Here is a 27,889-nt window from a genome sequence, read left to right on the forward strand (position 1 = left end):
CATGAGGTGGGGGTGGAGGGGGGGGCTTAAAGTAAAGTTTTGCCTACAGAATTTGAAATTCCAAAATTGAGATTCAACCATTTTTTTACCTGTTTCTGTAATGGGTAAAGATTACAGTACAATGATGTTTTTGTACGTTGTATTTACGGTAATGTAGCATACATTTCTCCTGCAATGTCATACGACTGATTGATGGTGTATAAAGGAGGCAGAAACAACCTCAGATAAGAGCATGATGGAAAAAAACAAAAAAAACAAACATGTAGGTAATAAAGCAAGATGTATTGATGGAGGTCTTTGTGTGTTTTAGAAATCGGTAAAAGGACATCTACACTATCCATATTATACTACACTATCTGCTCTGTACATGCATTTCAAAAGACAGCATCGTTTACCCCATCTTTAGGTTTTGTGTGGCTCTCGCTCCCGCTGCTCTGTGTCCTGCATGTGCCGGGGTATTATCCATCACCTGGTCCCTGGGTGATTTCAGTGTGTGTATGTGCTGTAAATGCACTAGTACTGTATGAGCGTTTTTTGTGTGTCCGTATTTGTAGAGGTGTGAGAGAGACAGAGAAAGGAGTAGGAGTGGGAGCGGGAGGAGGAGGTGGTGGAGGTGGTGGAGGCTTGTATTAATGCCCTGGAGATGATTTAGAGTTTAGACCACCGTACAGCACAGAAAGCTCCTCCAGTTTTCTCCCACAGGACCAGTCAGTGGCTTGTGGTGAGTTAAAGAGAAAATAGGATCCACCAGAGATCACTTCAGGCGAATGAAACAACAGTTCAAATGGTTCGGTTTTAAATCATGTCATGGCTGTCTGTTACTTACATTAAAAGCCATGATGCATATGCATGTGTGGGCATAAATCACATTATCGGTGGGTCTTTTAAGTGACGTATGCGTTTAATTTTTTTTTTTTAATTTATGGCTTATATATAAAAACCCTATCTTCGATTTTAGAGGTCTTAATTGTTTCACTGTGAAACGACAGGTTTTCATTAGGGTTCATTTTCATGCAAAAACAGAAATGGACAGATCCAGATTTAGAAAGTAAAGCAAACACAGTAAGGGTTCGCTTGCAATTTGACTCTGACATTTATTTATGCAAATTGCTATGTGTTGTTTTCCACAGAAAAAGAAAAAAAGAAATCGAGTTAAAAAATCTCATTGAACATAATTTATCTGCCTTCATTTGTCTTCGTCAACAATTATGCTACTTTACACATTTTTTCGTCTTTTTTCTGTGGTTAAATTAAAAGGTACCCGGTTGAGTTTTTGGTTGATCGACAGTTGGTGGCGTTAATGTGCAAAAAAATGTAGCAAAGCACCAACAAAAGTAAGGAAAAAGACGACAGCAAGTTACCAAACACTGATTTAAAAATTGCAACATGTTTGTTAGCTCTCAGGGATACACACAAAGCATTTTTGAGAGAAACACTGAATACAAATATGATTTTTGTTTGTTCACCAGAAAAACTCCACAGGGCACCTTTAATATTAAATTCAACTACAAATAGAACAGTTTTAAAATATCTAAAATTGAAACAAGGAGAAAGCACAAGTGATTAAAAAATGAATAATAAGAAATGGTTACATAGTAGCTTGAAATAGCAGTACATATTGCATATATACAAGATGGTGGAACTTTGTTTTCTGAATATGCACACGTGTGGGGAGGCGTGTGCGAGCCGACAGGAGGGTCATATGCAGAGCTGTAACAAAGGGAGCAAGGTCAAAAAGACAGCGCTCAACTCCTTGGCCTCAGCTCCTGCTCCTGTCACCTAACCCTCATGCATGTTGGAGTTTGTGAATACCACAGCCCTTTTGAATCACTGACCACATACACACACACACACACAGAGAACTTAAAACATCAATAATTTAATTTCCTGTGTCAAGTTCAACTCTGAGCCCAGCATGAATGCAGACATAAGGCTCTGTGAAAAATGACAGGAAGAATGTCCTAGCTAACAGACTACCTGGGGAAAATGACTCGCTCTCTTTCAGCTGCAACAGGTAAAATGGCTTTTTGGTGGGAAAAAAAAAAAAAAGAAAAAAGTTAAAAACTGTCAAGGAACCTATCAGGCAAAGAAAAGTGACATGTAAAACGACAAAGTGACTAAAGCACAAATACGAAAGAGTATAGAAGCTGACGTGTGAGCCGTCAAGACGAAAGGGAAAAGGAACAGAGGGAGCCAACTGGCAGTGGCTGTCACTTGCTTTCCCCGCTGTGGATGACAGGTGTTTTACATTACTCCGTGGGTGAAGGCAAACCACATATCCCACTGCCTGTGCATTTATATATTGGACTTTGAATGAATTCCATAAAGGCCCCAAGGTCATGGAGCTTATTCATGCACACTAACAGCAGAGTAAACTTTCCATTCCAGGTGCCTTATCATACTTCAGAGAGAAGTGGAGACGAGGAGAGCAAATGTCCACCACTTCTTTCTTTCATAGCTCAGTGTGTCCTTTTTCTTTTTTTTTTTTTTTTTTGCAGTGTGCAGATTTTTTCCATATTTCGCTGTCTTCCCACAGTAAATGTATAGTTTTTGCTTATTTGCGACAACCATTCACAAATAATATCAAGAATGCTCCACAGGTTCAGCTACAAAATACATTTTCAGATATGAAAGCACTGTAGCAAAACAAAATTGCCATTATTAGCCACTTACAACTTATACCTTCAGAATGTCACTCCACCGCACATGCCGCTCATAATGTGGTATACAGTCAGGGAGGCTTATGTTGTGCACAACATGAATCACTCCTGGTTATAGCATGGCATAAATGATTAAAAAGTAGCTGGTCTAGACTCATCAATTCACCCCCCCAAAATATAAAGACATTATGAACAATTGAGCTGTGCAAACTGCTTTGTTTTTCTTGCAGCAAATGAGTTTTCTGGGAAGAATGATTGTGCCGTAAGCATTAGGTAATAACATTCAGCAATTTGGGAGTGTGAATAAAAACATATCAGATTTACAGCAGCTACAGGATTTAATTGACCCACGAGGAGTGCTGTGCTGCAGCATACATATATCAGTCACCCATAAAGAAATAGACTTTTAATAATGAAAAACACATGAAAGCACACAGCACACATGCTACAATAGCTGCCCTTCTTCATTAAATGCCACAAAGCTCCTCTGCAGTGGGAACAAAGACATGCTCAAAGGCACATAATCTTAAATATTAGAGGACACATACACACAGAGGTCAATGCAGAGCCGTGTGTGATTCATGCAGCAAGTGTCAGAGGTGAGAGATGTTCGGTCTCTGGGTGCCTGCGAGGAGCTCACATGCTGTTGCTCAGTAAAACTTCCCATACCTTTTTCCCCCCAATCTGTCACACTCTCTCTTCTTTGCACCTCTCTCCCGCGTTCCCTTTTGTATGGATTTATTTTTGCTGCTTTTCATCTCCCAGAGTGAATGCTTGGAGATTGTTGCGGTACAGAGGTGCTCTAGTGTATCAAGCTTTTCAGCGCTTGGATGAAATCAAATGTGAAATTAGCCTTTGTTTAAACCCAAACCTGTCTCTTTCTCTTTCCGTCTCCCAAGGTGTGTCTTTCCGATGCTCTTGGCCCCTGAGGCCTGAGGAGAAGTGAGCCAAGCTCAGGCCCTCATGGGACGCCCTGTTACCCAGCATGCACTGCTGCTGCTGCAGTGCCTGCTGGTCCTGCGGCCTGCAGGCGTGGCCAGTAGGAGAGGGCCAGTGCTGCTGCCTGAATCACCCTGTCACAAGACAGAGCACCCACTCATCCCACACTCAGGTAAGTGTTCAAACAAATTCACACAAACACACACACACACACTCACACAAACACACACACTGAGACACAGCTCATTAAGTTTTCATTTCCCTCCACAGTTATGTGAACTTTTCTTTATGCTGTATATAGTAATTTATATCCTTTCATCTTACATCCAGTTCTCCCTCCTTCCGTTCCTCCACTCTAACCTTAATCACATCCTTCCCTCCATCAACATCTACCTTCACTCTTATTGTAGACCATATATTTATACTTACTGTTGCTAGGAGACATATGCAGACATAGGTAGACTTGTTCAATTCCAAATAGGTGAATTTAATGTCAACTGACTGTTTGCTTAACCCCTAAATCGAACAATGATTGTCCAATATAAGCATGAGAGGCCTATAAAGGTCTGGATTTCTCTATATATTGAGATGTTGTTTGAATGCAGACTGTGAACTGAATAGGTTTGGAGGGTGTTGTTTTTTGTTTTTTTGTTTTGTTTTATTAGCCTTTCCAAAACTAAAAATACAAGCAATAATGCACAGAATGGATTAATGTGCTCTAATGTAAGCTTCAATAGTTAGCATGCTCAGCTAACTAGTTTGCTACCTAATTAGCAATTACTTCCCAGGGTAGTAACAAACACTTGCTTCCATTGCCTGAAACAAGAAGCTTTGGCCTCAATCTTTTAGCGTAACAACATGTATGTAATCAGCAAGTGCATATTTAAGATATTTTAAAAAAAGATTCTCTTTTTTTAGCCGGCTGAAAACGTAAGATATCAAATAATTTAATGTTAGCTTAATTAGCATGCCAACTACAACTAATAAATTCTGCCAGGCAGTTGCAATTTCAGCCGGCAAAATCAATGGTTGTCGACTTGAAATGAGAAGCGTGCTTTCGTCTACCTCTGTCTCAAATCAAGTACCCATTGTTTAAGACATACTAAGAACTTCAAGTCATGAATTTGCCCATATTATCACCATTAACTGCAAATGTGCTACGTGAGAATGGAACGACTGACAGGCTTAGCAACAACTTATCAGTTGTGGACTTACATGTGGAATATATATTTAATTGGCTATATATTATCATTTTAGGCTGTCAATGAAAACTTTCTCCTCCCTTCCTTTATTCCATTCCTTTCCTTTTTTTCTGTTTGTTACTTCCCTCCAGACACAACCTTCCTCGTATGCGTTTACTACATAGCTCTGCAGTTTTTAGATAGAGTATATTCTGCATCAGATTTCATTGTCTTTACCCTCTATCTTACATTGCTATTGACCAACTAAACTGTAATGAAATGCTGTGAAATTTGGTCGAAAGAAAGTATCAATAGCGATCAATGCGGCCCTGTCTACCCACTGCAAAGCAGCAACATATCATTGAGCTGTTTTCACTCCAGCGGAGTCCCAGTCAGATAATCACATAGCATTCTGTCTAGGACGAAATTAACTGGAGGACCAAGGTCACTGCGTGTGCGCGTAGATCCGTGTACACGCAAAAACACACCTTCAGTATAACTGTGCAGCACAGACACAAGCTCTCCTCCTCTACAACCCTTTCTCTCTCTTACTCCATCTTTACTCCCAGTCTTTGTCACTTCATTGTTAGCTGAGGTGGCACTCTTCCCTCTGCGCCAAGTGATGCAATGGTGATGAATGACTGTCCAGCTAACGTAATACATTCCCGCCTTGTGCTCTCTGTGGAAGGGGGGGGGATCACACACCAGCCAGTGGGTCAGCTGTGGTCAATGCGTTTGTGTTCCCTAATGTACCAGAATGGCCCATTAAGCTCCAGTGGCTTAATGCTTTGGTTGAAATATAGGAGCATTAATAAAGAGGGTCGACATTTCAGTAAGCAATCAGACATGGTTCACTAACACAAATGCTACTATACAGAAGAAGGGAAAATCTTCTATCTGCGGTTCATTGTCTTTGTTCTGAATGGCCACCTGCGATGAGTGTTTTGCTACTGCAGAGAGGTGGATAAAACTCTCTGTAGCCTCAAGTAGATGTTGTATGGGAAGCATTCTCAATTTTACCGGTGGTGCTCACCGCATTGAAAAAGCCTTCATTAACCTCCTCCTCCAGAAAGCGTAAAGCTTTGGGGGGGGGGGGGGGGGGGGGGTTGCTGTTATACCAACACATGACAAAGTAGTTCATTTCCTCCAGCATGGGTTTTCAAAGTCTGACACTGTGGGCCACCCTCAGACAAAACTGAGACAACTGCAAATAAGCTATAAGCAAGTCTTTTTTGCAGTTTACCCATGGATGTACTGACAGCTACCTTTGGATTACCTTTGGAAACTGCAGTATATGTAATGATTCTCTGGAAAATTTTCAAGTTATAATGAGTGTAATTTTTGTGTGATTCCTAAGCAGATTTATTGACATTAATTCAACATCTGAGATAATCTAAAATTCCTTGCATCTTGTCTGTGTGCTAAGATTTGACAGAGTTGAGTGACTGATGCGAATTCACCTCACGTTAAGTATCTTTGCCTCGTGTTCCTTTGTGCCTCTCCTTTAAGACTTCCAGAGCAATGTGTTTCTATCCATCATTTTTCTTATTCCAGTCTCAGTAGCTTGTTAATGTTAGAAACAGGAAGCTGTTGAACACAATGATCCGCTTTTCTCTCAGTTTGTGTAGCTGAGTGGAGAACAAAACTGGGCAGCCGTTTCCCACAGGAATCGAAACAAGAATGATTGGTCGTCTCCTGGTTGTCAGAGGAAGTTGAACCCTTCTCAATATAGGTCTTATAGGCCGCTGGGTAACTTTTGAGTCTCGAGTCTTGGTGGCTGGCACCTGGATGATATTTCACAGTTCAAATCACAATGAGTTACACCCTGTCGAGCCTTCAGAGCTTGAGTTTGTTTTTCTGCTCTTTGGGGAGTGTTAGGTTACATTGTAAACCAGACGCAGTCGATTCAATGCCACACATATGAAGTCAAAGCAAGGTGGAACTTTTTTTCATATAATTAAATTACACTGATCCAGAAGCATGTACAGTATGCATGTTCATTTCATATTTCATTGGCTTGTTTAAGACCGTTGACCCCTAAAGGTTCACCCATAGTTTCTCACAAACTTGCACATCAGTTCTGTTGGTCTGGTCGTAAAGTTCTAAGGCCCTGCAGACTTTTCATGACTAGATGTTGTCTTTCTAAATGTAAGGACAGAAAGTTTCCTTTGAACACTACTTTTATCATTATACTGTACTTTGTTTACTTAGTTACATCCTAATCTTTTCTCACCTTGTGCAAGAATCTTTGCACCTTTGCAACTGCTAATTCCCATTGTCTCATGAAGAGTATTTTGCCCAGTTTTTTTCAATAACTTTTCTTTCATGGCCTGATAATTGTCTTTGTGCAGTTCAAACACAGCTCATTGTTTGAGTTGTACAGTATACAAAGCTTTTTCAGAGACTGACAAATTACATCTCTTGCTTTTTTGCAATAAAAGCAAAAAATATATGAGTCATTACAGAATATAAAATCACATATACTCATACGCACAAACCATGTAGGAGGGAAGAGAAACCTCTCGTTAAACCGATTATCATTCGCTTTTGTGAGTCATTGTGCTCCATGTAATGTAGTGTAATCCCTGGTTGTTGAGAATGTGAATGTCATCTTTAGCCAAGCTGGGAGAACTACAAACACATTACATATACCCTTGTGGATCACAACAACCCAATACTCCCACTCTGCTCAGGGAAAACCTTATCCTTTTGGACATACACAGGCATACAGTACATTCAGAGCTTTGGCCTGAGCTAGTGGACAACGGTACAGTTGTTTAAAGGTATAGTATGACATTTTAGGAAATATGCTTTTTCATTTTCTTTCCAAAAGTTGAATGATAAGATTGTCTGTATGCTAAATATGAAACTACAGCAAACAGTCAGTTAGCTTAGCTTCGCATAAACACTGGAAGCGGGGGGGGGGGGACTAGCCTGGCTCTGTCTAAAGGTAAGAAACCTGTCTTTACCAGGTCAAGGTTGACAGTAGGGTGAAGGGTATTTGGAAGTAAAGGAGTGATATTCTGCTTTCCATTAATAGCTTGTTGTGAAACTACGGCAGATGCTCTATTGAGGTTGTTTAACTCATTGATACAGCCAGGCAGCCTCAGCTGGTCTGGTAAAAAAGGAGTTAAACAATACTGAGCCAGAGCGGTTGTGACCCATCATGAGCAGCCAAGGTCAAGGTTTGACCGAGAGTGATGCTCTGTGCGATTGTGGCCTGACTGTGGAAGGGTGTGCCCCACATAGGTCTGACCCCACAAGGCATGGTGGTTTTCTGACTTGGCACAACACTTGGCTGACAGAACTGCTACTGTGGTGCAAAGATGCTACGGGCTAAAGACTGCTTTCGACTTCGTATGGTGGTTTTAGAAATATAGGGTTTCAGAAAGAAAGTACACTGTACAGCTCAGCAGCAACGCGCCAAATGTTTACCCAGAAGGTACACTTGCTATACTTTCTACAAAAACAGGTCTGAATATAGCTTCGGCTGAGGTTCAAATGTAAATGTCATTTAAGGAATTATTTCAGGAGGGGGCGTTAAATTTTATCCCTATTTCTCAAGGATATGTTGTAGTGAAAATCTTCTGATCAAGCATCTGTAGTCTTATTCTAGCTTAAAGCCCCTGAGATATACTGTATTAATAAAGTGCTGTATTTAACAAGTGTTCCTGTGTGTAGGCTTGAAGGCTTTTAAAGGTTATAAACTGTGCTGTAAACAATGCCTTCACAGGCCAAGCTGAGGGCCATGTCTCTGAGGAGTGGAACCGGGAGGCTTGTTTTACAGCCACAGACCGAGCTCAGCTTTTATCATCCCTGAACGGCTAACACATCGTTAGAGAGAGGGGAGTGAACGCAGGAAAAATAAACAAATGGCCTCATAGCATTCATAAACGCAACAGGCTAAAGCTAGTATCAGAGATCTTTTAATTGGTCATTCGGGCATGATTCTTTTAAATTTAAAGCCCTGCAAGGTGTTTGAAGCTGAAATATCAAAAGATTAACTCTGATCTATCTATGTCCAAGGTCAGCTATGGACGAGCCGTATTTTATTTTAATGGCTGCCAATGAAATGAAGAATATTTTGGGATTTTCATAGCTTTCATTTACCCAGCCCAAGTTATTTCCCTAAATACTGTATATATTTTCATCTATTTATTTTTTTCCAAATGGCCTGAAGAGATTTGGTCATCTTGTTAAAAGGTTCTCTTCTCCTGCACCCCTACAACCAAAAACTCCGCTCCTAAATACGAATTAGATTTAAATATTTTATTGCGCACTTATTTGTGGCTTCACAGTGGTTTGTTTTACATGATTCACTTGTTGCCCCGGGGGCCACAGCGCAGCCACGGTAATTTGGGTTGTAGGTCTTTTAGCTGTAAAAATCTGCTTGTTTTTCTTGCTTCAAATAACCTTCAAACACAAAGTCGTGCGCAAAGGTTTGAACTGAACTTGCCTTTATCTTTACACTTTCTCAAAAGTCAGGTGTTTATTTTTCAACTGCTCGTTGCAAATCGTTTGCTGGCATCAACTTGACCAAATAGTTGCCATTCTTCAGCAGCCCATTACCACAGGGCACCACTTAGAGTGAATTGGCTCTTCATTTATGTGAGCGCCTACTGCCACCCTCTATTTACACCACTCACAGGAAAACCATTTATGTCTCAGAATTGGTTCCACATGTTGCCGTTGTTGCCGGCCTGGCAGTACTGTAAAGCAGTAACTTTGAGCGCTGGCTGACTGAAGACTGGCGTGGCCTCTGATGCTGGGTGTAAATATTTATATATCCTGTCATTTTGCCTTTGTGTCAACTGCGCCGTGTCAGAGCGGGGAATAACAAATGGGATGCGAGTGATGGGTTGTTCTATTTTGAGGAGGAGGGATACAGGGGTTAAGGGGATAAGATGGGACCGAGCAGAAGATGAGGGGGAAGGCTGTGTGTGTGTGTGTGTGTGTGTGTGTTGGTTTCATTTTGGCTCCGAGCTTTGGCTCCTCTATGAATTTTCATCCCAATCCGTGTGTGTGTGTGTGTGTGTATATGTGTGTGTCTGTGTGTGGAATTACGCCTCCGTGTCATCGGAAGCCAGTCTCCTGATTCGGGCAACTGCTGTACAAGCATGGCTGTGTGATGGGATTACATTATCACATGCATTTAAAGTGCAGCTGATATGAACCCGTGTAACATGCAGAGCAGAACTGAAATCTAAGAAGTGAGATAGGGGATAGGATTTGGTTTTTAGAAGATATTTATTAGCTGGGGGTTTTCCTACTGTTTCCGTTTTCTCTTAGGGTTATTTCTTGGCTCCATATAGGATCATAGAAACCTCCCTAAAATTAGCAAACCTATTACAACCCATCCAAGAAAAGATAAATATCACAAGATAGATCAAAGTTCAGATCATGATTAGTCTGCGTGGTGAAGCAAACCCAGTATCCTGCAGTGTTGTTTTTGAAAGTCAACTTTTGCATCATGAAACTCATGCTATGCTAACCCCCACGAGTTTGACTTTTGGAAGCTCCTTATATTTAGCTGCACAGCCTTGAGAGGGTCCATCCATGCTGTTTATGAATGTTTATGAATAGTCCTTGGCCTCGTCACAAAAGGCCATAAATTCTTTGAGTGCTGTTATGTTCAATTAGATCCTTTTGCCCCCCTTTTGCTCACTCCAACAAATATCCTCTCTTTCTGTCTCTCACACACACACACACACACAGAGACACACACACACAGAGACACACACACACACACACACACTACCACACACACACACACACACACACACTCCATCACCCCATTAGCGAGCCTCCCCTGGTGAGTCAGGGAGATTTATGGGGAGCGGCTGGGTTCGTCAAGCGCCGTCTTCCCCCCGGGGGGGGTGGGGGGGGGGGGTGTCACAGCCACATTTGTATGCCAGGGATCCTCTCGATGGCGTAAAAAACAAGCCCAGTGGAGCCAAAGGATTGGCACATCCAAAACTTTGTGTATCCCTCCAGAATAAGCAGAGCAGAAGCCATTAAGCAAAATGAAATCTTTGGGGGTGAAAGTTGGTCGTGATCTCCCAGATATTTATTTTTCCGCTTCTAATGAAAATGTATTAGCACTGTGAAACCTGGAGTCAGACACGGGCTGCTTGCTTTGCTGTCGTAGTTCTCTTGTACTTGTCGCTGGAGACTTGAAAGAGGAAAATGTCTTTGCATACACCGGCACCGACTTACAGCAGATGATGTTGTTTTGTTAGGAGAGCCAGAGTTGGGTCCCACTACGTGAGCTGGAGGAGGCAGATGTTCTTTGGAAGCTCCCATTTTCTTGCTGTTTGTCTTCGTTTTTGGAATCGCTCCGAAATCCCACGTTTGTCACAGAAACCCGAAGCACTTGCTTTTGATGCAGTCAAGGGAGAACGTGCTTTCATTTGAAACGCTGTCAGACAGGTGTGCCTGAAGTTGCAGATAATGTGTTTCCAGGAGGATATTCAAGCTGTCCTCTCCCTCTGTTCCAGCCCTGATGGAAAGCTTCCTGATAATTTAAACCAAAAAAAAGGATCTTTGAAATTTTTAGTCTAGAAATAGCTCACAGATGTAGTGATGAATGATTTTTAAGACATTGTAGCAACCATTACTAAAAACTGGCATGTTCTGGCATCTTGCTCAAAAATACAAATTTATTGCTATCTGGGGAAAATGTAATGGTTTCTTGAAGCGTAATCCGACCTGTGTGTACAGTATTACTGAGATAAGGTTATTGTGACCACGGATCACGCACGTGATGAGTGATGGAAAACACACGTCACCATGATGACTGATTGACCACCCTCGACTAACCCTATCGGGTAACCAGGCGGTAGACAGGCCTACCTCATCGCTCGGCAACAACCGGGGGCCTGTGATTCGATTGGTCAGGGGTTAATGGCTTGGGCGCCATGAGAACAGGCATGTTGTGGATAAGATGTCAGTGTCTGTCTGGGATATCTCTTTCTCTCTCTCGCTCTCTCTCTCTCTCTCTTTATGTGCGTATGTATGTGTTGGCCGTACTGCGTTGGAATAGACGAAGTCAATTTCCATAAAAAGTCAGAGTCCCATCACGGTTCACACAGAGTATACATTTCCATGAAACCACTCAATCAACAGTCGTTTTTTAATGGTATTTAGAAATCAAAGGACTTCCCACTGAGTCATAAGACTAGTCTAAATTTCACTCATTTGTAAACTTCCGCTTATGAATAGAGGTCTTGGGTCTGGTGTGGTGGGTTTTAAGACAAGGGCCCGAGCATCTAATGTCTGGGTACTTTGATCTGTGTAAAAAGATTTTTTGAAGGCGTGACCTTATCAGCCGAGGACAGCTCTAAGCCTTTTTGTTCTGTGTTCAATCGCTTCTTCATTTCCTTCAGTAGCAAGGTCCTGGTAAGACTTTGACTTTGACCTGACAAATTTGTTAAGGCATCGATGAAACGAAATATTCTAAACTTTGTCATTATAAAACAATTTCAAATGTGCCTCCAAAACGCAAGAATATAATGATCTATAACAATCTACAACTATTGTACAGAAGCCGACAAAGGCCATACTTTTTTTTTTTTCATCACGATATCTGGATCTTATCTTTCTTTTTTGTTTGTTTGTTTTTTCACCACGGAAACAAAATGCTGTAAATGAGTCAAGTTGAATGAAATTTTAATGATATAGTGCCAAATCAGAACATATATTATCTCAAGGCACAAACTTAACTTAGCTCCAAGAACAAACTTAAGGTGGGTGGCCATCTATTATTATTTGTTATGAATAATAACAGCAGCAATGATAACAGCACCACTTAATTATAATCATTAACAATAATTTAATCATACTGATGATGCTGATTAGTAGAGTCAGAGATACCTACAGAATGATGACAGAGAGGAAAAGCACTCACTATGGCAGAGAAAAGAAGTTCTTTAATGAAATGCAATAGTGTAATATAAATGCATAGAAAGAGAGATATAGATAAAGTAGAAAAGTGAGTGCGCAGTGCATCATAGGAGATGCCCCACTAGCCCCGGCTTATAGCAGCATTACCAAAGGATGGTTCAGGGCTCACCTGAGCCACCCTAACTGTAAGCTTTATCAAAGAGGAAAGTTTAAAGCCTGATCTCAAATGTGAATATAGTGTCTGTCTCCCCAAACCCAAACTGGGAGCTGGTTCCACAGGAGAGGAGCCTGACAGCTGAGGGCTCGGCCTCTCGTTCTGCACTTGGAAACTCTAGGAACCACAAGGAGGCCTGCATTTTGAGAGCAGAGTGTTCTGTTGTAAGAAAAGGATTCATTCAGATACGATGGCGCTCGGTCATTAAGGGCTTTGTACGGAAGGAGTAGGATTTTGAATTCTATTCTGGATTTTACAAGGAGCTGATGCAGAGAAGCTAACAAATGGACTAGTTTTTTGGCATCATTTTGAGATAGGATGCCTCTAACTTTCACAATATTGCACAGGTTGAAGAAGGCTGCTCCGAGAGACTTGTTTCATGTGTGAGGCAAATGACAAGATCTTTATAGTTGAACCAGAGGCCAAGGTATTGCCATCCAGGCTAACTATATGATTAGGTGGTGTGTTTAGGGGCAAATATCTTAGGCCTAATTTAATTTTTATCTGAATTTAGAAATAAAAAATGACAGGTCATCCATGTCTTGAAGACATGCCTGAAGTTTGACTTCCTGATTAGTTTCATCTGGCTTCATAGATAGCTGGGTGTCATCGGTGTAGCAATTGAAATTCAAGTGGTGCTTCCTGATACTATTGCCTAAACTGAGCATATAAGGTGAAAAATATCCAATAATTATGATTTAAATCAGAATATTGTGGTCCCAGTCTCTGTGATAAAATCTTGTGACTGATGGTGTCAAATGCAGCACTTAGATCTAATAAGACAAGTATAGAGACGAGTCCATTGTCAGAGGCCATGAGAAGAACATTGGTAAATTTGACCGATGCCGTTTCTGTGCTACTCTCAATCCAGATTGAAAATCTTCAAACATACCATCCATATGTAAATAATCACATAACTGGCTTGCAAGAGCTTTTTTATGGCTTTTAGAAATAAAGTGGAGGTTTTATAATTGGCTAAAACATCTGGATCAAGAGTAGGCTATTTTTAGGTGTAATTACTCCAACCTTAAAAGCCTGGAGTACGGAGCCTGTTAATGTAGAAAAATTAATCAGACCTAATATGGAAGTGTTAATTAAAGGTATGCTTTACCTTTAATTAACACCTCCATATTGAACAGTTGGAGTAGTTGGAGTAGGGTCTAACAGACAGGTTGATGGTTTAGATGAAGAAACTGATGAAATGAGCTCAAAGAAATCTATTGGGGAGAAGCAGTCTACATATAAATCATGCGTTAGAGTCAATTCTAAGGCCACTGTACTAGACAATATGTCTATGCCAGTTGTGGGAAGGAGTTGATGGATTTTTTTCTCTAATAATAACAATTTCATTTGTAAAGAAGTTCATGAAGTAATTTCTACTGAAAGTTAAAGGAACGCTCAATAGAGCTATGATTGTCAGCCTGGCATGAGCGCTGAAAAGACTCCTGGAGTTGTTCTTATTTTCTTCTTCTAAAATGAATATTAGGTGGTTCTGGCATTACAAAGGTTTTTTTTTTTTTTATACATACAGTATATTTTATTTGGTTATGTTTCCAGACTTCACTAAATTTAAGGCACATAGTGAGGCTGCAGCTGTCAACAAGATCACCAAAGTTGAGATAATTGTCCTAGGGGAAAGAACAATGGAATTTCTTAAATGTGGTTATAACATTAGTAGATAGACATCTGATGAAATGGATTTTTTCCCCAAATGCAGTATAGTATGTTATTGTAAGCTCAGACAAAGAGGCTTTGGAGGAAATATTATTAGATGCTCAATTTCTATGTCATATGTCAGAACAAAGTGGAGGGTGTGATTAAAACAGTGAGTGGATTCATTTACATTTTGAGTCTAATAGTGAATTAAATGCAGAATTAGAGCTGGTGCTGTCAACAGACTGTTGAAATCATCCACTATAATGACTTTATCTGCACTAAGCTCTAACTTAGATAAATAAATTTAAAAAAGTCAGTTATACAGTAACTAGTATAACTGTTTTCAGCTTGGGTGTGAAAGACTTAGAGAAAGGCTTTCAAATGAGTTATACTCTAGTTCAGGTCCAGGGTTGATTAATAAGCTGTAAAATCACTGCAACCTCTCCTCCTCAGCCTGTGCTTCGAGAAATGCGAGCATTAATATGAGTAGGAGGTGTTTATTCATTTAGACTAACATATTCATCTTGCTGCAACCAAGTTTCAGTAATACAGAATAAATCAATGCGATAATCAGTTATCAAATCATTGACTACTAGGGATTTAAATGAGAATGATTTATTATTTAATGGTCCACATTTAATTGTCCTGTTTTTTGGTTCTGTTAGTTGTATTCATTTGTATGAATTACTATGATGGCCCTGAGAGCTCAACACACTGCAGCTTAAGAAAACACATGTAAATAGACCAAACACAAACACATTCAAAAGACATCTTCATCAATTTGACAACACATGTGCTGCAAATACTCATAACGCAACAGAAGTGTTTCCAGGGGACACTAAAAAACAAGTGCTTACAAATCTTTCCTGCACATGCACATTTGTGTTTTTCCTAATATAAATCTTTTCTACGCCTGTACAAACTTGAATTTCTAATGCAGATTTTGAGTTGACGTTTAATTTATGAATACAAACTTTGGAAGTATTCGTGATCATTACTTTACAAGGTCACAATCTTTTTGACCCAAATTTGAGGCCATGGGTGAACTGAAGCTTTACTGATCTGAAATAACGTAATGTCAAGCTGTGATGAAGACTCGTGATATCACCTGTACCTATATATGGCAGCTACACAGACACCCCATGCAGCTAATTATTTTTAATTAGCCCCACCTCTTCAGTCTGTTATTGCAGGTTTTACTGATGTGTCAATGTCAATGATGTTTAGCACTCATGCCCTATAACTACAGGCCAAAAATCTCATTCATAGTCTGAAACACTTTTTGCTTTTTATGCCACGTCTTGAATTTAAATTTGCATTTTATGCCATATGAATTTGGGAATTATATAGTCAGAGTGAACACACCCTGCTTTGATTTGTGAATAAAGCTAAAAACAAGCTTGTTGCCTATCAGGAACCCGCTCTTTGAGGAAAGTTACAGCAGCCCTTTGAACACTGCTAATTCATCAGCACAGCTGTCATCTGCAGTCATAAACACTCCACTCTAAATTAGCTCATGGTCGTTGTGTCCTGTGGTGTCGTTGGCAGAGATGGAGCCGTGGATCTTCAGGTTCAAGGCAGAGGGCACGGTGGATTACTCACAGCTGACCTTTGACCCAGGCCAGAATGAACTGATCGTCGGTGCCAGGTAAGCCATATCTGAGTTTGTTTTTCTGTCCTTCTCTTTCTCTTTAGCCGTTTTCTTTTATGAACTCTGGACGATGTCCGGAGACTCAGGTCGGGACATTGTCCGGAGTTGCCCTTTCACCCGTGTTGTACACAACAGGAGACCGTCCATGTCAGACGTGTCAGACGTTTTCAGACAGTCCACTGGGTTTAGGCGAGGGGTGTCGTGCAGGAGGCAGGACATGACGCAAAAAATGCACTCTGATAATATCACTGTTTTGAGTCTTTTGCCATTCCTTCAATTTGTTGGATGATTTTGGCGTCGGTCCTTACTGACAAAAGTTCCTGAATTTCATTCTCTCTCCAGTTATCATCATTAATGGTGGTAGAAATCTCATAAATTCTCTGGGCATTGATCTGCTGTATTCACACATGGGCTCAATCGGATATTATACAGACTTTGTACCAAGGAGCTGGCAGGGGTAAAGTCTGTTTAGTGTCCACTCCAACTGATCTGAACGTTTGCGTTGCCCCACAAACAGCTCCTCCGGGTAATGTCCCGATAAAAGCGAAGGATTGAAATGCGTGTGTGAAAGCAACTTCTGTCTTCCCTCCTGTTTCCTTCTTTTGTTGTCTGTCCTTTCATTGTCTTGTCTTTCTTTCTCCCTTTTTTTTTTTCTCTTGTTTGTTGGTGCATCGCGTGAGTAACAATCACTTTCCTATAGCTATCCTCAAAAGCCAGAGAGAAATGGCTTTGGAGATTGTCTTCACTTCCATTGTCTTTGTCAAGTGCAGCCAAGTGTGTGTGTGTGTGTGTGTGTGTGTGTGTGTGTGTGTGTGTGTTTCATACACAGTCTCAGTCACAGTTTCTCTGAATTTGGATGGGATTGCTTGCAATTTAACTTTAGCTGTGTTACTTTTGCATACGTGCATGCATACTGTACATGAGTAAAAATTAAACAGTGCTTAAGTCCTCCATGTATGTGTTCTTTAAAGTATGTGTGTGTGCATGCATGTGTGTGTGAGGAACAGGTGCATACGTGTGTCTGCTGTGTGAGTCTCTGGCTGATTTTCAGATGAAGTGTGTTCTGCACTTCTCTTAATGGCTTTAGTTGTCAATAGAAAGAAACACTCACTACAACATGAAGAGGAGATAACGGCAGGAAGGAGAGCAGCAAAAACAAACAGAGACAGAGTGAGCCAGGGGAATTTACTAATGCACTGCAGGAACTTAGATGGAAAAGGCTAATCAGAAAAAGTGTGTGTGTGGACAGATTTAGAGCAAAGGTCAGTAAAGGTGAGTAAATTCCCTCAGAATTTGATAGCACTATAATATTATATTATATTGTATTGTATTATATTGTATTATATTGTATTATATTGTATTATATTGTATTATATTGTATTATATTACGTTATATTATTACAGGTACACAATGTTTTTGTGCACCATGTCTTATATTTAGCCAGTCCTATCAACACATGGTATTTGCGGCACTCAAAAGATCAAAAGATTTAGTTGAATTCTCACGGCCAACTCTGCGTCTCATGAGTGTCTAGCTGTGAAAGGTGATGTGGCTGGATGAATGGCTGCAGGCTGGGTTGGAAGTATGAGTGATAATGGAAGGAAAGAGCGATCGATGTAAATATCGATACAGTAAAACAGGGGGCCGCGGTCGCACTGAGACCTGGCTGATAGCCACTCTTCAGGAGATTGATGGATCTCTGCAGAAGTGTTTGCATGTATGTGTGTGTGTGTACAAGTGTGTGTGTGTGTGTGTGTGTGTGTGTGTGAGAACATGCTTGAAGATTTTAACTTTAAATGAGATATCTACTTAATGATAAAACCATGCTTGCTCTTGTTAATGTGAAAGAAAGGCACATTATGGGTTATTGTTGGAGCTATTACTACTTCTTTAAAGATTCTCTAAAAAGTGTTTTTACCGTGAAATTGCAAATTTACAAAATGTTTAAGGCGGTTTGGTGGCATGGACAATTCGTTCATGATTGGCCCATAGAACAAAAGCTGCGAAATATGGATAATACAGAAGTCTGAAACTGAAAAGACCACAATGAATAATGCTATTAGTCCTAATTGTCAGGTTTCATGGTGATCTCATTCTGATAATGGCACATAATGGATTTAGTAGACAGCCTGACATTGTTAGTCAATATACAGAATATTCCTCTGGAGAGGGCATTCATTAGTACATAATGTATCTTGAAAAGTTGGAAATACCAATAAAACAGTTTTGTTTGCGCCTTGCCAATTTGAAAAGCTTCAGGCAAGGCAGGATAAGCACTTATTAAAGAGAGGTTTCACCGCCAGGCTTTGATTTTCTTTCAGTCTCTCTCACTCTTTCTCACACACAGAAAACCAGGAGATAGGACCATAAAACCTTTTACAGTAGCTTTCCTTTATCAAGTCTTCTTTGTCTCCTAATTATGGGTTGGAGGAAACCTAGCGGTCCGGCATTTGCTGCAGTAGTGGAATCCAACCATCCACTGAATTTGGTCCCACGACTTAACTCTTGCAACTCCTCATGCCACCAACAGAAAGCTTAATTTAAACGCTTAGAAGGTGCAGCGGTTTTAAAGGGGAACTCTACAGATTTATAGTCTGTTTACAGGTCTTGGGGTGTACTGCTGCATAGATAGATTACCTCAAGTGTCAAAATTGGCTGAGGCTGAAGACGACAAGTTTGAAAATGAAACAAAACTGGGGTTCTTGCTCTTTCTGTTGCATTGATTCAGATCTTATTTTAAAAGCGCCCATGAGTTCAATAATTTGATCATCACTGGAGAGCAGTAACTACTCTTTCAAGTTGGACGACATCCTCAAAAGCATTTTAACCTCCCAGCTCACCTGGTGGAGCTCGCTTTGTACGGGAGACTCTACAGCTAGGGAGAGTGAAGATGAAAGGACCTTTGACCGAGTATGCTTTTAAGATCCACAAAGCTTCTTTGTCTATTTGCAGGAAATGACTCCATGAGCTGACATATTTCCTTCTCTTTACAGAAATCACCTCTTCAGGCTCAATCTGGAAGACTTGACACTGATCCAGGTGAGTGCTCCCTCGGTCTGTCTTTCTGATTCACCCGCAGTCTGACTCACCCGCTTTTTTTCCGGGCGAATATGTGCTCGCTCTTACAGTCACACACATTGGCACGTGCATCCAGATCGCCGCCTGTCTCCGAAAAAAAAAAATACGGCGCTGTAGTCGTAGAACGCTGCTGCCAACTTCCGCAACTTAAAGCTGTTACAGTAAAACGGTTTAGCATTTCACATGTCACAACAACTTCCCATACGGTGGACTGACAGTAGGTTTGGTCGTCAGCGCTGTGGGTTAATACACGGAGGGAGGGAAAGTGTGTTGATATAAAGTCTAGTCAGTATTAATACCCTCCGTGTTTAAATCCAATTTGAAACAGTATGTGACATACTCCACAGCTATTCTCTGCTCTTACTTTTCCACAGGGTATTAACGCCTTGTGCAATTGATGCTCCCATTTTGGTTTTTTTCAAGGTAGGAAGGTCAAAAAGTCCACACACAGAGAACAGAAAGTAAAGCATGCTAACTTCAGGGATTTGCCTTCTGCCTGTGATGACATGTTGTAAAGTTTTCACAAAGATGCACATGAATAGCAGTAAACTCTAGATAGCGATTATCCCTTTTTCAATCTCAGAAATGTTGTAGATTAATTTTTTTTCTGCATCGTCTCATTTTTCTTCTTTTTTTTTCTTTTTTTTTTTTTTTACTTTTGAATTAGCCCACATCCCCCCTGCAGAGTTAAGCATTTTGCAACCCACTGTGTTAGCATACAAATATTGACACATTTAGGGTTTTATTTCTAGGTGGTAGCAGCAAGACTTCTTTGATGGTTAGACAACTCTTGATGTTAGCCATTTACACTCTGGAAAACCAGGGGAGAGGATGAGGAGGGAGAGAAAGAGAAACAGGGGAGTGAGAATGACTGGATGGAACAAAAGGCAGAATGGAGGGAGCGGTGTTGATATAAATCGGCCTGGAGAGGGAAAATGAGAAAAATGGTCAGACGAAATAAGACGCGAGACTGAATTTGTTGCATAGGAAGGAGCGGAGGGCGGCACACACAAAGGATTCAGGGAGCAGTGAGAAAGCACACACACAGAGGGAAGAAAGCAGAGAAACCCCCCACGGAGAGAGATGAGGACTCATGCAGAGCCAGCCTTTTGTGGCCGCTCACTGGGACACAGATGCTTTTTAAAGATGCTCTTTGCCATCCGCGCACTCAATCACCCCTCTTTCTTTAATTCATCCTGCGCTCGGCTGGCGCTGCAGAATCAGCGAGGAGATTCCACCAACCCAATCAACCCCTCATCTCCAAGACGTCTTCTCTTGAGAGAATAGGACTTGGTAATCCCTGCCAAGGCCCGGGGCCAATTTAAGCTGACCTGTGCACTAGTCCCTGCTTTGCATTTGACTGGACCGGAGCTATGGAGTCAAGGGGAAGGCTAAATTCAACTGCTGAATTTTGAGGAGCACAAGTGCTATTCTTCCATTCACCTCCCTTTGAAACCTCTTTCTTGCCTTCCTTCTTTTTCAGCCTGACATAAAACAGGAGATTAATTGCACAGAGATCTGGTTGCTTCTGTGGCTGGGTTTACATATATTTGTCATTCTTATTGTTGGATATGAAAGACTTGTGGAGAGTGCCACAGAGTGAACAAAGAAAGTTTGAGCGCAAACTGTCATTAGTAGTCCAGTGTGTTTTATTTCGGTTGCACCAATGTTCAAAAGAGTTGCATGAGGTTCTTTTTTTTTTTTTTTTTTTTTGTCCTGCAGAAGGAAAACAAGCTAAAAGCTACACCTACGCTTGTCTTTGTGATTTCACCCGATCCCCATGCAACAGCCCTGTCAGATAATGCCCGATGGCAGTGATTTGTTCTTGCATGGCTGGCAGCGTTAAGAGGGAGGTTGTGTATGGCTTGACACAGCACAAGGCTTAGAGCCGGTGTAATACAAACAGCCGATAATGCGCTAAAGAGGTGGATGTAATTACCATTTGATCGATGACGGGCTGATCTCATCTGAAATGTACATTCATGAAACATGAGAAAAAAAAAACAGACATAGTGATCGTCTGCCGCATGATGAATCAGACCCACTTCTCCTGCTTCTCGGTTGTAGTATGAGGGGTAATTTTCCAGCATTCCGCAAGGCAGTAAGTAAACTCTGAGTTCCTGGTAGTCTTACTGTTGTAGTAGGGAAGGTTTAGAGAGTAGTGACACTGAGTGGTAGCTAAACACTGCCGGCCTAACCCACTCATATCGAGTTGAGACTCAGAGATCGATAGAGCCTGAGCCTAATCAACATTAATCTCCTCATTAAATGCCTTCTTTGCTTGGAGGTAACAAAAAATAGAAATAGAACATCACAAGTTGGAGAGGACGAGGAACTTTGTTAAAAAAAAATTTAAAAAAAAGTTTATATTAAGTGATCTGTGGACTTTTATGCCCATGTGTCTTTCAAGGCCGCCCCTCAGATTTGGTCTTTAACATGTCCTGGGAAAAGAAAGGATTTCATCTGAGGAACCATTTACACAACAGGGTGACACTTTAACAATCATAAACAGTATAAGTAGAAAATCACAAAATTACATCAGGGCTCCAGATTGCGACCAAAGTGGCTGCTTATGATTTTCAGTAGGGATTTCACTATACCAGAAAGTCGACACCAATACCGGTGAAATTCCATGGTTCTCGATACCAAATTCAATACCACAACATGAAACAGAGAACAGCAGAGGCTGCAGCACACACAGTGTGCTAACACATTTGCACATGTACGTGCCCGCCCACATATACGTACACATGCCTCACAAACTAAGCAGTCAGTGTTATAATTTGACCGTCCGAGCGGTGATGACGGAATCCTACTGACGTTGTGAGCACCCGGCTCGTGTTATGAGCCGACGCTGTGTTAGCCTGAACGAGCTAACGTTAGCCTTCGTGAACGTTGTGTGGGGCGCACCGCTACAACAGATACCAGCCGTTGCAATTCACAAAAAAATAACAGTAACATTTCACGATATGAAAATGTTGACGACATGTTAATATAAAGTTAACTCACTCACACACTGGATTCTGTGTACGGATATGGATGCCTGTCTTTGAGCTGCTTAGATAAGTTTGCATACTTGTCCCAGACGATTCATGCCAAATACAGAATATTTCCATAGAACAGTTTTGGTGTGTTAGTTTTTTTCCACAAGTCGCGGCGGACATATTTCCTGCACCCACACTTGCTGCTGCCATTCCTCATGTCGTTGTTATGGTTTACCGCGTCTGCCTTCTTCTTCTCTTCAAGTTTGCTGTAAGACGAGGACACTTAGGGTTATTACATTGCCCTCATCAGTCCTGAAAGAATCACACCTCTGTCACCTACTGTCACATTTTCAGAATTTTGGCGTGGACTTGGTATCGAGCCGTATCAGTTCTCATGAGATCCCCAATTTACATAATTTTTTGCTTGTGCGCAAGTAAAATTAAAAAAGTACTACTTTCAACCACAATGGCTTATGCAGTACCTGTGGTTGCAGTATGAGGGGAACGGTATGCTTGGTGTGTGTTGTAGGCAATGTGGCCCATCCATTGCATTGCATTGGGTCAACACAGTTTAAGCTTGAAACTTTGGAGTTGTTCAAAAATAGTAAGAAAGAAAGAAATCTGCAGAGATTGATGTGTCACTTGACAAACTGAGCTCCGTCCTACCTCTTTTTTTGCGGTTAGGTGAACGGAGGAGAATGAAATGGTCATCAAGTTCAACACTGCCTATAACAGCGAAAGAGGAATTCTAGTCACAAAAAAAAAAAAAAAGAGAGAGAAAGGAGTAACCAGATAATGTACTGGTGCAACCAACTGAGAAAGTTGATTGCACCAGTCCTACCAGTGGAAAAGTTAGTCTGGACCCCTGCATTACCTGAACTCGCTAGTATGTACTCAGACTGAGTGGTAATTTGGGGTTGGAGTGGGAAGAGTTGGGCCTTGACACATGAGTCAGCCCTCCCTTCGGCCTTGATTGGAGTTAATATCTGGTACTTAAAGGGTTTTTTTCTGCAGTGTCTCAACAGCCTGAAGAGGCCTTCCTCTCCCTGTCAACCTCTACCCTCATCCTCACTGATCTGGAAAACACTGTCAAGAACAAAAGGCGGATACTTCTCCTCCTTCTCCTTGATCCACTTTCAAACTTGTGCAGTTCAAGTACAAAAAAAAAAAAGAAAAAGAAGCCAAAGACTTTACTTTGCAGCATGCACAACTAATGAGACATTTAGAGTTAGCATTGCCAAAGAATTAGGTATAGAAACAGCATCCAAAGAGCACAATATCCTTCCTTTAGCTACAGGTGAATCCCTCTTTATATCTCACATCTGTTCAGTATTGTCCCTCTGCCCTCTCTGTCCCTCATTCAGCCCCCTGCCCTCAGCTGCTGCCAACCTTTGGCAGGCAAATCAACGCTGGCATCGCGTTTATCCACCTTCCATGGCCCACTGCGGAGAGGGGACATGCACTGATGAATTGGGCCCTTCTGCATTTGCATTGTATTCAGTTTCCCATTGTGTTGCCAGGGCTGATGAATGGCCAAGCCTGCTCCATGTACCTCTCAGCGTTGTATTTCTGTCTGCCCGTGAGCTTCCCAAATAATGTCCTTTGATGATGTTGAATACACTAATACAGTGATCCCCACTGCCCATTTTTAGCTGCATCTTTACACTTGCACACCTGCTCATATAACAGGTTACACACTTACTTACATACTGGTCCTGAAAGCAAAAAAGCGTTTAATTTGCAGGTACAGCAAGAGCTGGTTGAATTCACTAAAAGTTAAGCAAAGAAAGAAAGAAATAAAGAAATAAAAACACCCACTTTAAGAATCCAATATTAGCCTGCTGTTTCTATGCTAAATCGAAACAGGATACAGGCGATGAGGCCGAGTTTCAACAGAAACACTGTGGCCCAGCATTAGTCAATAAGCACTGGGATGAGGAGGATCAGTGGCATTGTTCACCATTCAATACAGCACCAGAGGAGGAGAAAATAGTGGATATTCACTCCAGCCTCTCTCTCTCTCCTCCAGCACTGGCACATGAAAACACTATCCATAACAGCTCTCCTAGGCAACAGACACTGTATGCTGTTGAGATGTATATTTTGCCTCCATCGTTCTTTGCTTTCTTTGCTTTGTCAAGAAGGAACGGGGCTCCAAAGAAAACAAAGGAGCTTTCTCCAGTCTCACATGTTGTATTTCATGGGCCTGTCTCTTGCAATTACACTTTGTCAGACAGACAATTAGCCCTGCTAATCAGCAGCTAACAGAAACCGTCCTCCATAGCTCTGGAAGCATCGCTAATTCAATTACTAGAACCCACTAACTTGCCCATTTAAATGCATAGGATAAAAAGCATCAATGGGATTGGAGATGCAGACACCAGCGCGCTCAGTGATATCATGGAGTTTGATGGCATGTTTATGCAATTGAGTTGAGAATTTAGGTAAAAAACAAAGCAGGGGGTCAGTTGACCACTGACTTATCTTTTTATGGTGTTATAATGACATGCGTAGTGACTTAAACAAGTGCGCAGACATGACATCAAGAGCAGTTTCATGTGTAAATCTTTCAGCAGCTTACTTCAGCATACATCAGTCTAAATAGTAAACATTGTGCCAGCACATCAAAAGGTAGTATCGGCTATTCATGAGACAGATTAGACTTGCCCGGCAGGATTTGTCCAGCTCTCACTCTCAAGCCGCCACCCCCCTCCCTTGTAATGAGACACACAGCCAGTCATTTCACAAAGCTAGACAGCTGTCAGCAGCGAGTGTGTTCTCTGGACCCTCTTTATGCAAAATATATTCAATATCATGTCTGGAAACAGTGCTGTTTTGGAATTCAGCTCCTCACTCCATCCTCCGTCTCACTGACTACTTCACTCTGCCCACACTGTCTCCCTTGTTCTGGCTGACTCTTAACTTGGACTCGGTTTTCTCTTTGTTGTTTTTTTTCTGTCTGTTTGTCCCTAATTTTCCCTTCTCTGTCCTTTCCTCTGTCACCGCCTATCTCCCTCCCTGCCCACTGGCTCCCTTGGTATCTCTCCTACATCCACCTCGTTGTGACAATAGCCCCTCAGTGTGAGGGTTGACGAGAGGCTCGAGTACAATGGTTCATCTCTGAGGATTGCACCCATTACAGGGGACAGCAGAGAGGGCGGACACACACGGAACACAACAAATATCAAGATTTTTTTCTTTGGCTTCTCCGAAGCAACAAATAACTGTTATCAACTGTGCCAAATTCCCTCTGCCTCTCTCTGAATATTTGCATCTTAATCACACTTTATCTTGTGTAAACGACTAATCCGCTTTATTACAACTTGGGTTTAATATTTGCAGTTTTAAAAGTGGTGATCTTAAAGATTCCAGTCTGGGTTGACTTGGCTACACCTGTAGTTACTGGTGGTAACAGCAAATGTGAAAAGTTCTGCGGGCACCAAAACAAGCGGTCGTCATTTTAATAAAGAAGTCAGGCAGTAATTGGCCTTTTTCCATCATGCTGTGCACAGCCATGATCTGACTTTCTGTTGCACACGCCATGTGGCTGCAGGCACAGTGAAAGGAGATGATTACCTCACTGAGAAGATGGAGGGATTGGCTCACTGTGGCTGTGCCCTTCTTGTTCCATTACTCCCTGCAATATTTCAAACTGATCCGCTGTCAAAAAATGCCAAAAATGAGGATTGTCTTGTTTTGATGAACGACAGCTGTAAGCGCTAAGCTCACTGACAAACACACTGCATTTCCTGTGACTGCTTCATAACAAAAGTCAACTCGTGCTTCTCCAGTTAAATTCATTTAATGTGAAGTGCAGCAGTAGGAAATCTTCAGTTTGCATTATTACTACAGCGGTTTCTCCATGGAATGCCGCCACAGACACCAGGTTCAAAATTCTGCAAATATATAATTATTGCAATACTTTGATCAGTGGGCCATAGGCTCAATCACTATTGTGTGACCTCATTCAGCAATAGATAGTGACTTATACACATTTACTGAAATGGAAATCTTAAAGACTGCCACTTCAACATTATAACTATCAACAGCATCACTCAAACGTAGTCTGACAAAAATGAGAAATTAGACAATCAACCAAGCAAAACCCCAGGTTAGCCAAAATGATTTGAAAAACAGACCATTGGTAAAATTATTATCCACACTGCCAGTTGTAAACATTCATCACAGTTAGAAAGATTTAGTTCACCTTTGATCTACAGCTGTATGCTGTTTGCGAAACAAATGCTTTCGATCACCTGGGTAAACATTTGGCTTGTTCATTTGTCTGCTTATCTGTCCCATTTCAGACATGAAATATAAGCTGCCCCCCTCCTTCCCCAGTTATCTCTAGTGGATCCTCAAATAAATGTTGTCATCAGTTTCATCATTCATTAGATAGAGGATTCTACCGCCCGCTTTATAAAGTCTGGCAGTCACAGAAATTGATTTTTATAGACTGATCTGACATTAGATTAATCTCCTTAACAATGTAAAATTGGCTCATTCAGAATTTCATAGTTTATTAAACTGATTGTATTTTTCTTTGAGCGTAAAAGATGATATTTAACAGACAAGTGTATTAAAGGTGAACAGGATTCACATTAAGTCTGTTTCCCTGCACCCTCTGCCACCTTAATGTTAATATGATTGCGTTCAAGTCAGAGTTCTGCCATGTTATGGAAACGTTAATAGGTTCAACCAGGTAAAATTGCCAGTCGTCACTCCTTTTATCTGAAAGTGACACTTGTTCAGACATGGTCCCTGCATGTACAATTTGCCACTATATTTTCATAAAGTGGTGCATGACAGAAAGAGGCTCCTGTGCTCCCAGATCATAGCATTTATTTGGTGAGTACGATAACTGATACACATGATGCCAATACTATGAAAGTAAATAGTTAGTTAGTTCATCAATATCCGGTGCATGTCCGGTGCCATACTGCATATTTTCTTTTCTTTTCTTTCAGACACCGCCGTGCGTAGCTCACTAAATGTGATCTCAGTCCTCTCTTATTCTCTCACCGTCTTTGTTTCCGCTCCAAGTCTCTGCTTCATTCTCTTCTAGGTGACAAAGCCGCAGAAATAGGTTTTTGTAACGCAGCTTCCTGTGATAAAGCCAAGAATGATTATTTAACGACAGCAAATTCCAGACATATTTCAGTTCAAGACAGATTCATGGAGCACACAGTGGCTGAACAAAAGCATCTTAATGAGCTTTTAATGTTTCTTAATGACGCCGGTGCTTGCCTTTGCACGGCTGTGATTCTGTTCTTTTACTCTGGACCATTTGAGACAGGGCAGGCAGATAGCGTGGCTTTAGTGGTCATTGATGCCAGCGCATCCCCCCACTTTACAGGCATCACTTTCTTCAATAGCCATAAAGTTGATGTCTTAGAGATATAATGAGAATATGTAGCATTTTGAAAATCGGCTTTAATCTAAGTTGAATGATGACAAATAACATAATCGGCCCATAATGATAAAAGCAACCACTTTGCTCCCATTAATGTGATCTGGAGTTGTAATTTTGAATTGTATTATGATTGATTTCTACAATTGAACACGAGTGAGTAAGGTTTTAGGCCATTAACAGGTCCCACCCCACCCCACCCCACCCCCCCCC

The 27,889-nt window shown here is 41.2% G+C and overlaps 1 protein-coding gene across 3 annotated transcripts in view; it reads left to right on the plus strand.

Annotated features, from left to right (window-relative positions):
* sema5a (sema domain, seven thrombospondin repeats (type 1 and type 1-like), transmembrane domain (TM) and short cytoplasmic domain, (semaphorin) 5A) overlaps positions 1 to 27,889 on the plus strand; it is a 120,419-nt gene that overhangs the window by 26,593 nt on the left and 65,937 nt on the right. For all 3 annotated transcript variants that reach the window (XR_002761353.2, XR_002761354.2, XM_023416935.2), the window contains exons 2-4: positions 3,560 to 3,771; positions 16,101 to 16,200; positions 19,198 to 19,243. Coding sequence is in view for 1 of the 3 variants with exons in the window: in XM_023416935.2 (XP_023272703.1) it covers positions 3,624 to 3,771; positions 16,101 to 16,200; positions 19,198 to 19,243 (294 nt within the window). In the remaining 2 variants the exon portion in view is untranslated. The remainder of the gene's footprint in view (positions 1 to 3,559; positions 3,772 to 16,100; positions 16,201 to 19,197; positions 19,244 to 27,889) is intronic.

The sequence above is a fragment of the Seriola lalandi genome, unplaced genomic scaffold (assembly GCF_002814215.2).
Source record: "Seriola lalandi dorsalis isolate HSWRI2012SDOR001 ecotype SW California unplaced genomic scaffold, Sedor1 jcf7180002054570, whole genome shotgun sequence".
Taxonomy (NCBI): domain Eukaryota; kingdom Metazoa; phylum Chordata; class Actinopteri; order Carangiformes; family Carangidae; genus Seriola; species Seriola lalandi.